The sequence below is a fragment of the Micrasema longulum genome, unplaced genomic scaffold (assembly GCF_059751315.1).
Source record: "Micrasema longulum isolate JH-2025_06_02 unplaced genomic scaffold, ASM5975131v1 h1tg002342l, whole genome shotgun sequence".
In the NCBI taxonomy this organism is placed as follows: Eukaryota; Metazoa; Arthropoda; class Insecta; order Trichoptera; family Brachycentridae; genus Micrasema; species Micrasema longulum.
Window position 1 is genome coordinate 94,392 of NW_028279492.1, and position 13,392 is coordinate 107,783.

At 33.1% G+C, this 13,392-nt stretch overlaps 1 protein-coding gene across 1 annotated transcript; it reads left to right on the top strand.

Annotated features, from left to right (window-relative positions):
* The first annotated feature begins 1,436 nt into the window (after positions 1-1,436).
* On the top strand, positions 1,437-13,069 carry LOC148272403 (chitinase-3-like protein 1). The gene is made up of 9 exons (XM_088240092.1): positions 1,437-1,566; positions 2,587-2,757; positions 4,267-4,367; positions 4,721-4,980; positions 7,157-7,280; positions 8,884-9,069; positions 9,668-9,790; positions 11,346-11,480; positions 12,705-13,069. Exons 1-9 carry the CDS (start codon positions 1,485-1,487, stop codon positions 12,993-12,995), a joined length of 1,473 nt encoding a protein of 490 aa, XP_088096218.1. The 5' UTR covers positions 1,437-1,484; the 3' UTR covers positions 12,996-13,069.
* Positions 13,070-13,392: the final 323 nt, after the last annotated feature.

Consider the following 13,392-nt stretch of genomic DNA (forward strand, 5'->3'; position numbering starts at 1 on the left):
CAATTCAATCTCAGCAACTGTGTGTGACTTTTTCAACCAAATGATTTGTTTGTTCAAAGATTATTCAAAGTCTACATCTTTATAAGATTATATGAACAGCTATCAAATTGACTTACACAAGGGGAATTCATGTTGTAAAATTATAAATTATTTTAATTTTTAATGTGGGATGCTTCAAAAAATATATTACAGTTTTATTATATAAAGATTTGAAAATATAAATTGAAACATTAAAATGTCTAAATGTCGAGAACGGACGCAGCAGCCTCGTATGCCACATGCCTCAAGAGAACCTAAACCCAAGTAGCCTCTTCTTTACACCTGCGGGCTCCCGCCGTTCTGGAAGGCCGTCAATGACGATTTACGACTTCATTTGGCGGAACTAACGGATGCAGGATTGACGTGGGAAGAGGCGAGATTGCTGGCTGGCGATAGGGTCTTTTGGGGGCATCTGGTGATGTTCACGTGCTCCATTTAATTATATTAAGAATGTTTATCTTTTTTTTTCTCCTCATATTCGAGTGTGTATTTTTTCTTTTTTTTCCATTTTAATTTTGTTTCTCCTGTGAGGAAGTTCAGTGGATTTTTTATTTATGAATAGACTTTTATTCATACAAATGTTTATTTATTAAAATATATATCAAAAATAAAATATCCCTAACTACATGAGGCCATGAGCCCTGTGTTGAGTTGGGATTCAACATAGTGGAAATTACAAGCATGCACATGCATATGCACATTCACATTCAATGCGCGTTTGCCTACCATGCAAGTGGTCTTGCGTTCGATTCCCGGCATGGTTGGTATGGAATACTTCTTACCTTCATCTAACAAAAATGATCAAGAATGACAATTAGTGTACCAATGCAGTGCCCTATGCACCATTAGTGCAGAAAGGGAATGATGATGATGTGTATTTTATAAAAGGTGGTAAGGCTCAGATATTAAAAAAATAATAATGAAATAAAATAAATGTTTAGCTTGGAGAAATCCAAGCCATCAAGGATAAGCCGAGGTCGGAAATCGACTGATAAGCTGATGCCTGGCCAGCAGAGCCGAGCCCACTGTGCTAGTCTGGATTCCTGGTGATAATGGCAAAAGGACTGAGTCACATAATAATAATAATAAAACCATATTTACCGGTCAAATCTATTTTTATTGGTAAGAAAATCTGTTTTTAAATTATCACAATTCACCCAAAAAACTGATAACTACTAAGGACATTTTTTAAATTGTAGTGAAATAAATAAGAAAAGAAAAGTATTTTATAATGATAAATACAAACATGTATTTTGTCAGAAAGTTTTTATGATAGACCCTCTTGTCCATTAAAACAACAGAGTTCGTAAAAATGACGTCTATTCTGGCTAATTTTATGATTTTTGTGATAAGAGATAATTTTGAAAGTATATAAATTCAGTTTACTCTAGTACATTAGCATCAGAAAAGTTTAATTTTGACACTGACTAAATTTGGTTGCAAAAATGAAATTTTGCAGTTTACTAAGTGTTTTAGTCAGCTTCCTTCTGCTGAATGTTCCGGGGAATAGTGTAAATGGCGCTCCAGGTATTAATTAGTGTTTGTTACATTCCACAATCCAAAGAAAATATATCATGTTTTGATGTTCTTAAGTCCATATCAATTTATTAAAATTAAAATTATCATTAATATTTTTTTATTTATTTATTGAAATCTACACAATAATACAGCTATAATATTCATATATAGACTAAAAATGATTTCAAACTTTTTGTTATACGAGAATAGAATTTGGATACCAAAAAATTAAGTTTTGTAGAAATCGTCAGTATAAAACCTTCTAAATGACAACATTATAGAAAACAAAACAACCCAATCAAATATCATTTTTCGAGCTTTATCAAAAGACAAAATCATCTAAATCCTCTGAGGTTTAGTTTTAAGTCATCATGTATAAACCCACTATTTTTTTTGTATGTTTTCTCGTGAAAACCACTGTTTTCATTTCATATCATCGTAATTCCCTTTCCGTACCTAATGGTGCATAGGGCACTGCATTGGTACACCATAATTAAATCAGTCTTTCTCAAAGTGGGAAGTGGGTGACAACGCCCCCATGTTGGCGCTAAAGGCCTTCAGTGGAAGCGGTAGAAGGCCCAAAAAAACTTGGGAGGCGTTGATTCTATTGCTGATTTAAAAAAAGGCTAAATATTATATTTTCATAACACTAAAATCATTTTTTTTCTTATTCCTACCCTGTCTCTGTTTTATTTTTATTTTATCACGGCTCAGAGTCTAAAAAGTTTTTGTCTTTATCCTTCATATTAAATAAGTTTTAAAATGCTCTTTTAAATTTTTGATTAAAATACTTTTAAATATGGATTTTAATCGCTCAAAAAAAAAGCTCCTTTAAAATATAGGTTTATACTCTAAATATGGCTTGTTTGAAATTCTTAATTGCAATAGTCGTTTTTAAGATGGGTAACAGATTGTAGGTTCAAAAATTTAAGAGGGTGATGGAATTTTCTTTACTCCTAAAGTGGCCGAAATAAATTTGAGAACAAACCAACAATAATTCTCATGAACTGTGTTGTTGTTTTATTTCAGATAAAGTGGTCTGCTATGTAGGAACGTGGGCAGCTTATAGACCAGGAGATGGTAATTATCCGCTGGACCAAATACCTTCTGATCTTTGCACTCACCTGGTGTATTCATTTGTGAGTGCTAACAACAATGCTGAGCTCGTTATGTTGGATTCGTGGCTTGATATTTCACTTGGTAAGAAAACTTGTCAGCATACAAAATATTAATGTAAACAGTTTTATGAAAAAAACTTTCTATTGAGTTGGGCGGGTTGAGATATGGAGCAATTTTCTATTCTTCCATAGTTTGTTTAATATTTTACAATCGAGTGAGTATTTTGTAACAAAGTATTTAGAAAAAGTAATAACATAAGTCTAGTATGGGCACATGCAACACTGGACACATGAAACTCCAGGTGGACCGGAAACTTAAACCAGACACTCTTCGACCATCATTGATTCCAGTTGCCTTCAAAATGACGTTGCTACTCACTTATAATATTTAACATTAAATTGTTCCAATTTCCAAGGCTAGGTTCAAACAGTATTGTTCGGAGTTCATTTGTTACATTTTTATTTATCAATAGTCAATTAAGTTGTAAATAAAACTCCAGACAAAAGATGTAGTAATTTGAAATCTTTTATTTTATACATCTTTATTTTGCTACAGAATATTGGTAAAATATTAATTACATACAATTATCATAACCACACGAAACAGATTCAACTACACTACTTACTAAATTCAAATACCTAGGCAGTTAAATCACTTTTGATCTGAACCCAGATAGGAAGATTAGATGCAGAATAGAGATGGCTTGATCTGCATTTAGTGGCATGAAATCATTATTCTACAACAATAGTCATAACTTAAAACTGAGATGGAAGATGGTCAAGTACTGTGTGTGGTCAATATTGCTCTATGGGGTTGAGACATGCACTCCCAAGGTGAGCTCCATGAACCAATTAGAAGCTTTTGAAATGTGGCTTTACCAGAGAATGTTGAGAATTCCGTGGACAGTATTGATGATCAACGCAGAGGTGCTGAGATGAGCCAGAGCCGAAAATTCTAAATAAAGCAAAGAAAGGTCACATATCTGGGCTACATCAAATGCAGAAACAAATGTGTGCTTTAACAGCTTATTATGATGAGAAAGATTGAGGGAAAGTGTGGAGTTAGCACCAAAAATGTACCATTGTATGTTATTTATTTATGTATTTAATAAACACCCAGAGAGCTCTTACAATACACAGTTAAAAGTACATAATGTATTATAGAATATAACAAAAATAAAATCATAACTATAACACTAAACACGTAATTAATCCTAAAAATAAGATAAATAAAGTTAAAATGAAACACATTAAAAAGGGGAAAATTGAGGGTATGGCCATTTGATGAATAGGATAGCTGATTTGATAGCAGCAGGAGTGGTGTAAAGCAAGTCCAACAGCTCAGCATATTTATTGGCTGTTCTGTGGATGCGTGCCAAGAGAGAATGGTGGGTAATGTTTGGCCTATTGTACTCACACTGGATCATGTGTTGGAGTTTGGTGATCTTTATGGGTACACAAAAGTTTATCAGGGACAGTTGTTTTCGGCAATCTATTATGGTTATATTATGTGGTTCATTTGAAGACGATAAATGTTTGGAAATAAATCAATTAATATTTTTTACATAACTAACTACATTTATTGGCACAGGTGGATTCCAAAAATTCAACAATCTCAAAAAAAGTAATCCAAAATTGAAAACCTTCGTTGCCATGGGCGGCTGGAATGCTGGTTCTACTCTTTATTCAAATGTAAGTACCTATAGTATTTAAATTTATTTTTAAATAAGTTGTTAGAAAAATATTTTATAGGAGTAAATGAAATTTGTTGGCATTTTGAGGGCTGATTCAGTAAATTAATCAATCTCTCCCTTTCCTCATCCAGTGGCACATGGCATTGGTAAAACAAATGCCGCATAAGCATATTGTCACGGCCCATTGCTTTGCTGCAAACTGTAGCTAACTTTATCTTTAACTGAAGCCATGCTTCATTTTTTGTGCTTTTGAGCGGGTCTATACGCGGTAATGTGAGTGTTATTATTCTGAAGTTACACATATTGATTGGGAATAAATACAGAATTGGTTTTATTGGTTTTTTTTTTCAGCTTTTTAGCGATGCTGGCAGGAGGCTAACTTTTGCTAGAAATGCAGTTGCATTTATGAAGAAGCACAACTTCGATGGCTTGGACTTGGATTGGGAGTACCCCGCACAGAGGGGAGGCTCTGCTGCAGATAAATGGAACTTTGTTGAGCTCTGCAGAGTACTGAAGGCTGAACTCGGGAATGCGGGGCTGCTACTGACAGCAGCTGTCGGAGTCTCAGAATACACCATTCAACAGTCATACGATGTTCCCAATCTCGTCAAGTAAGTACTCGTATAACCTGAAATTTATTGCAACAGAAAGAGAAAACCTCTATGAGAAGGAAATATGGAAGTCTTGGCCTTTACAGGGTCGATAACCTGTTATTGGCTGATTTAAGTGGCTGTTTTACACACTGAATTACATTCACCATTCTACCTATGTTTAAACATCCACATTTTCTCCATTCTTCCGTCTATTGACTTTTGTGAAGTAAAAGAGCTGAAACTTTTAATGATGTGGGTGAGATTCATTTGGCTGAATTATTTCAGCTACTAGGCAACTCCTGAAAACACTTTAAAAAATTAAACCACCTGGCTCAATTAAAAATGTTTTGAGTACGTCCAAATGTTTGTAGACAGGCTGGATTTCACTCCCTAGGGGATCTAAATTTATTGCAACAGATAGGGAAAACATTTTTGAGAAGGGAATATGGAAGCCTAGGCATTTACAGGGCTTAGGATATGTCGGTTGGTTTATGTGAACACTTTTACAAGCTGTGTAACATTCTCCATAATTTCGTGGATATTTATTCATGGAAAACCAAATGCCGCCTATATAACGCCTGCATATCACCTATTCACCTCTACGGATGCGAATCGTGGCACCTCACTAGGACCCAACAGCTAAATTCTGAGTTTTGAGAATAGGTGTCTCAGAAGAATCTTGGGTGTGCGGTAGTTTGACTATGTGAGGAATGAAGTAATAAGAGAATGGACGCAGCAAACTCCGGTGACAGCTGTCACTAAGCGGAGGCGATACGGTTGGCTTGGCCATGTGCTGTGGATGTCTCCTGAGAGCCTTAATCACGCTTGCCTACTTTACAAGGCATCAGGTTCTCGACGTCCTGGAAGTCCACTGTTGACTTTTCGTCGGCAGTTCGTGTCAGAACTACGAGATGTGAACCTGACTTGGGAGGATGCACAGGAGCTTGTAGCGAACAGAGATGCTTGGAAGATCTTTGTGGACACCATATGCTCCAGCTAGGGAATATTTTACTAGCTTTTTTATTACAATTTTATACTTATGTTACTTTGTATTTTGCATGCACCAATGTCCCAATTGTGTCCCATTGTAAACTTGATATAAGATCTGGACTTTTTTGGTGAAAGTCTTTCTACATTTGAATCCCTGTTGCTTGAAAACAGGAATTGATTTTGAATAATTTGTTTTTGTTTAAAATATTATCTATAATATTTGGATTGTAATCATTATTGATGGCAATTGCCTTATTTGGGTACGATCAAAGTGATTTTATTTTAATACATCAAATAATAATATTGCACAAAGTAAGTGCTTCCAACATCAAAAATAATATATGAATATTAGTTTAATATCTGAAAGTTTAAAAAATGACAAACACAAATCTTTATAATACATACAGGCACAATTGAAATAAAATACAAATTAAGAAAATTAAAGCTAGGACAAAAAATTAAATAATAATTACTTCTTCAAGACAAGATCTGGTCTATCTTAGTGATTGTTTAAATATTCATAGACGGTGAAGATAATTTTTATACATTAACAATCAAAAAAAATTTTCAAAGATTTACCGGATGATATAAATCAGCATTTTACACAACCAATAATATAGGAAGTATACTAAAAAACACCAAACAAAGAACTGATAAATTAGATCAATCAGGCATTTACAAGTTGATGTGCCATGACTGCAAGTTTTTTTTTATATAAGAAAAATATCAAGTACTTTTAAAACTAAAGTTAAAGAACATATGAGATGTCTCAAAAACAATAATTTTTTGGAGTTTGCTGAACATATCCTAACAAATAGTTACTCATTCAACTTTAAGGATGGCATCGAAATTTTACGTACAAACAAAAAAGGATATACACTTGATTATTTTGAAATAATGGAGATTAGAAAGGCTGCAAATGAACATTAAAATATTATTAATAATCAAATAAATCTTAGTAATGGTCCTATTTTAAATATGTTCCCTCTCCCTAAATCCACACACAAACCCCCTCTCCTCTCTACTCCCGTAGCCACGCCCACTCTACCTTTACTGTGAAAATTTCATACATGTTATGTTAGTTTGTAATTAACCCTGAAGAAGGCATAGTGTTGCCGAAACTAGTTGGTTGTCAGATTATAAAAATATGTAATCATTTCATTTATTTTTATAATCAAATTAAATATTTATTTTTGATTACTAGGTATCTGGATTGGATCAACTTAATGACCTATGATATACATATGGATGGGCCAGTGACAGGCCACAATGCTCCTCTATACATGTCCAGAGCTGAAGCAAACACTGGCGATGCTACTTTGAATATTGTAAGTACCTATTCTTAAATTATTATTTTATGATTTTCACACAATGAAATATAAAATTAACGAATAATTTCCAATATGTTTCTTTTTTGGGTGATACATCCATGACACAATTTACCCTGAAGATAGTTCCTGCAATGGTAGCCAAAACGATGGAACAAATCCAACACACACGGTATCAACCAAAAAAAATATATTGATAACTGTGACTATGAAAACCTATGCACCCATTTTGAATAATGTACATTTTGCATAAAAAGATGCCCATTTTTGCAACTGAATGGGATTTTAATTGTAATTTTTCAAAAACTAATATTTTGTGCTTACTCTAAATTACTCACAAAAAAATGCTTAAAAATTGGTTCCATCTAGTGAATTAAAAATACAATACAGGGTGTTCTTAAAACCCTTTCACATCCGAAACCACGATGATCAGTGTGGGCAAGAAGACACAATAGGATATTTTTAAAAATATTTAGAACAAAAAACTTTTTTAAATAAAATATTTAAAAAAATAAATGGTTGCTTACTTCTGAAGGGGGGAAGTGAGGGGAGCGCGGCGCAGTGTTAGACTCCCCCCTTCCCCATTCTCGTTTCATCGTTGCAGAAGTAGGCAACCATTTGCTTTTTTTTTTTTTTTAATTTTATTTGTTCTAAAAAATATTTTAATGTGCCAATATGTCTTCTTGCTCATGCTCATGGTTTCGGATGTGACAGGGTTTAAAGGACACCCTGTATAATCTAATTATATTTGAATACAAATGGCCTCCTTGGTGTAATGGCAAAGATGCTCGACTCATAGATGGAAGGCTCCGGGTTCAATTCTTGGTGAGAACACACAATTTTTTTTTTCTCAAGGGTGTTCTGTGCTGTAATTCACCACATTAATTAGGTATTCTGGACAGTTGCGGTGTAAAAAAAAATAAAATAATAATATTATCTTAAATTATTCTTAATATTTAAAGCATTAACTTTGTGGCCAAATATTTAATTGAATTTTAGTAAACAATTATTACATATAACCATTTAACAACTTTTCAATTCCTATCGGTTTTGAGACATACCCGTCTCTTTGTCAGGACTAACATGCACGTTAGTGTTAGCTATTAATTGCACATGTCCAATCGGCACTTTCGTTTGAATTTTTTGTGCAACTATTATGGTGAAGGTGTATAGTGAGATTTGCATGTTAGTGTAATTAGTTTTCTGATGAAACTGGTAGACAAAGAAATGTCGGTAAGTGGTTATATACAATTATTTATTAAAATTTGATGATAAATTATTAAATTCCGATTATAATGTTTTCTTAAAGTATGATGAGAGGTCAAATAACAGTACTCAAGTGAAGTAATAATCAAATAAATTTTATATTTACTTTTATTTTAATAAGATAGTTATTTATATAATAATGTAAAAAACAAAACACACTAATTTAATATCAAAGAAAGAAAGTAGGCACATAAATACTTAATATTTATAAAGTTTTATAAACCTTAAAAAAATACACAATCGAAATTGAGTGCTCATTTGAAAAGATTTGGAGATCTTTAAACTTAAATACTTAAATTAAACTTAAATTAATTTTGTTTATTATTATTTCTTCCAGAAAACTTGTCTCGATGCCTGGATCCGAAATGGAGCACCCGCTTCTAAACTTGTTCTTGGAGTGCCCCTGTATGGACACAGTTATGCTCTCAGTTCCACATCTTGTACCAACCCTCGCTGCCCATCTTCAGGAGCAGGAAACGCAGGACCAATCACTCAACAGCCCGGTTATCTTGGATACAATGAAGTAAATTATTTAAACTATTTTTATTCTTCTGAGGTGGGGGTCAGTGCTATGCAAACTCCTGACGTCACTGCGACCTGTGAAGATCTATTGTGACGGGTCCCTGTGAATAGTTCTTGCCCTCCAAGCCCAGGTTTATAAAGAGCCTGGCTACTGTGTGGAAGGCGAGAGTTCTCATTTTGATAAATTTCCCCTTCCAAGCCCAGATCCATAAAGTATCAAGCTATTTTGTAGGGGGTGAGCTCTTCAACATCCTCAGGTTTAACCAGTGGTCCCCCAAAAATGAGGCTCCTTTTATGATGTAAAGCATCACATTCACATACAATGCGGATAGGTGTTTCTCCATCTGCACTGCGAAACCTGCATCTAGAAGTTTCAGAACAGTTCATTCTATCAAAACTAGCCCGGAGTTTCATAAATTTCCTCAATCATAAATTATTATAGGTTTAAAAATATTTCTTTATATTATTTAATTCAGTATACTATCTTTTATTTCTTGATGTTTTCAGTACCTACCCATGTTTCATGTCATTTATGATATTGTGTAAGGTGTTGAAATTGTTTTTTTTATTTTTTTTAATTCTGTTGTTTTCTTTTTAAGATCTGCCTAAATCTCAAGAATGGAAATGCCAGAAAGTTTTGGGATAGTGAAGCGTACGTTCCATACTACGTCTTAGGAAACCAATGGGTTTCTTATGATGATAAGACTTCCATTGATATTAAGGTAAGAAAGGTTCCCATTAGTTTTTGTAATACTAATTTGCATCTACATATGGCTATTTTTAAAATTGTTCCAATTACTGTTCGATAAGTTACGAGGTATGCCTCATATGCACATTTGAAAAAATCTTTTATTGAACTTCAACTGTAAAAAAACAAATCAGATGTATCGTTTTATTCCTGAATACAATCCAATTGATGGAATAAGTAGATAATTAGTCGTATTTTTAAGTACATTTTTTGTCTAAAACACCCCAGTTGGGAGGTGAAAAGGCCCTAAAAAACGACAAGAACCACATTTTTCAAAAAGTTGCCAAGTAGTGTAGTCTATGGTAATGAGTTACAATCATTGACACATCAATTCATAGACGCGCCCTGCAGAGTAAAATATTTTAAAAAGCAGTGACACGAAAACGTGCCCATATTAACTAAGTTTGTCAGGGCTGCATTTAAAAAATCATGCATGTGCTACCAAAAATGAATATCCTCCAAGCTGGTATTTCAAAATTAACAATCAGCATTTGTTTTGGGTTGATTCCAATCAGATTCTTCCCCTAAATTCCTTATAATTTCGAGCCATTTATTTCTTTTCACTGGATTTTGGGGAATGCAAAAATAATATTAACTCTTGTTTATTATATTTTAAAAACGTATTCCTATCAGTGCATCCCTGTAACTTAAAAGAGTTTCGCAATTGTGCCGCAAAGCGTAGATTGAAGTTTACAAAAAAATTGTATTTATTTATTTATTCATATTTTTTTCTCTTACAAGCTATAATTAATAATAAAAATAATGTGACCTCACTGGGGTTACCTGAGCCGAGGACACTTCAAAATATACTTATTTGAATTATTTTTCCACTTGAGAATAAACAAAAAAGACTAACTTAAATATATGTATATTTGAATATGATTTTTTTCTTCTTTAATTAGGAAACATACAGTACAGTTACAAAGTTTTATATTTTACACAGTTAGACTTAAATCTAATGGACCAGCGAAGTTTCCATATTATAAAGTAATTATATGTAAGGTTATTAATTAAAGTACAAAAAAGAAAAGGAAAAAAAAACATAAATAGAAGTTGTTTAAAAATTAAAATTAAAGTAAAAAAATGAAGAAAATTTGTAAAAGTAATTAAAAGTTTAGAATTAAAATAAAGAATGAAAAACATGCTCAGATGTAAAAATAAAATAAAATAAAAATAACATTTTTTAAAAAGGAAAAACATAAATATACACATACATATATTAAGGGATTCATAGAAACGATGAGACAAATCTTTAAATAAGAAAATAAATTTAAGTCAATTTAAAAACATCTTCGGAATTGCTTAAGCATTGTTAATTACTCATGAACAAATATTTACCAATGAAAAGTGTGTGTATTATGATGTGTATTGTAATTTTTATTTCTTGTTTTCAAATTGTTAAGTGCAGTGCAAAATTTGCTATATTTTAGATGTAGCTAGTGTATATTTATTACACGTCAATGAGCATAAAATGGCTTTGTTTTATCAGCTGGTTTGAACAATGACTATAATTTAGTATTTACTTTTAGGCGAACTTAATAAAGGGTTACAATCTTGGGGGTGGAATGGTGTGGAGTTTGGAAACAGATGATTTCAGAGGAAATTGTGGAGAAGGAAAATATCCTCTTGTCAATGCTCTCAAACAGAGTCTTTTGAGTTCTACGGTAAGTTATTTTCTTAAGAAACAATAAAATATTAATAATTAAATACTTTGAGTGGTATTCCTTCAATACGCCAGAACACTTAAGTTAAGCGTTTACACAGAGTTACTCGGTTTTGGGGTAGAAGCATTTCCAACTTGAGGTACCCAGATGACACAAACCTTGTCGCTGAATGGCTGAAATAGCTATATAAGAAAGGCAGAGGTTAGATGGAGAAATGTGGTGCTAAAGCAGTATGATATACTAGTCCGCAGCATACTAGAATACTGTTCCATAATTTGGGATCCTTCTGAATCAAACCACATCCGTATCCTTAAAATAGAGAAAGCTCAAAAACGATTTTTACAATATCTACTTATTTCTTTAAAAAAAAAATATCCATTCTTGTATCCAACATTATTTTTAGCAGGGATGCTGAATTACAACTCCCTCAAATCTCATTGCTTAATTTTTTTAAGGAAACATTTCTATAAGCTGATTTCTGAAGGTATATATAATCCAAATAAACCGAAAGAGATCAGTTTATATGTTCCCAATAATTATACTAGAGCGAGATCTCATGCACTGTTTTACGCACTCAGAAACCGTACAAATACAAGTCAGAGTTCACCCATTAATAGAGCAATTTGTTTGCGGGATGCGGCTTCTGCGGATAATTTGGATTTATTTTTCTATACATATTGGAAGTTTAGCAGGTATCTGCGTTCTATTCATTAATTTTTGACTTAGTAAAGTAAGGTAGACTACAATTGTCAAATAAATATTTTTTTTTTTTTTTAATCTTTTGGACTATAAGAAGTACAAATATTTCCATTTTAAAAGAGCTGAACTTAGATGACGATGCGGATGACCTGGTTTGAAAAAAGTTCAACAATGTTTTGAGTATGTCCAAATGTTTGTGGGCTGGATTTCTTCCCCAGGGAATATACAGATGGAAGATTTAGGAAAATGTAGATGTTTAAAGATAGGCAGAATGGTGAATGTTACACAGTGTGTAAAGTGGCCACTTAAACCACCCAATGACAGGTTATAAGCCCTGTAAATGCCTAGACTTACATATTCCCTTTTCCCTCTCTGTTGCAACAAATTTATAAGTCAAAATAGTTTGAAAAGTAATTGTTCATTAATTTCCATCATTAATTTGAGCATTCTGATTATTTATAGCATTAGATGTTATTTTATCTGCATATGTATTAAATAAATTAGTATTGAAATTTGGAATTTCAGCAAGTGACAACCACAACTACTGCTAAACCTGTTCAAACTACAACTGCTATAGTTCAAACTACAACCCAACCTACTCAAACTACGACCAAACCTACTCAAACTACAGTGGGACCTTCCGGACTAACATGCAACAAACCGGGATACATCCGTGACCCGGTAGACTGCTCATATTTCTACCAGTGTTACTTGTCTGGCAGTACGTATGCTATGGCCAAATTCTACTGCGGAGCCAGCCTTGGTTTCGATACAAACTTAAATGTTTGCAACTATAAAAACCTCATTGGATGCTGAAACAACGATGTGCCTTCTCTTTATGACGAATCGATCTATACTTTAGTACCTAAATAAAATTAACAGCAAGAACATTTAATTTTATTTTATTGTCCCTATTTTCCTTTCCTAATTTAGCCTATTCAAATTTTTTTCATCTTCTTTCATTCGGCACTGCATTGATATGCATCTTGATTCTTCTTTCAAATTCAAATTTATTTTATTGGGCCGAAATGACAATACCCATAAAACAAAATATTTAAGACATTAACAACCTATCAGGTTAGGAACCCTTGAGCAATGGCCCAAAATTATAAAGGCATTCTTCTTCTTCTTCTTCTTCCCCCGACGTTGATGACCACTCGGGAGAAAGCTTCCCTATCCTGAGCAGTGCAAAACAGCTCCTTCACCGTTCTAA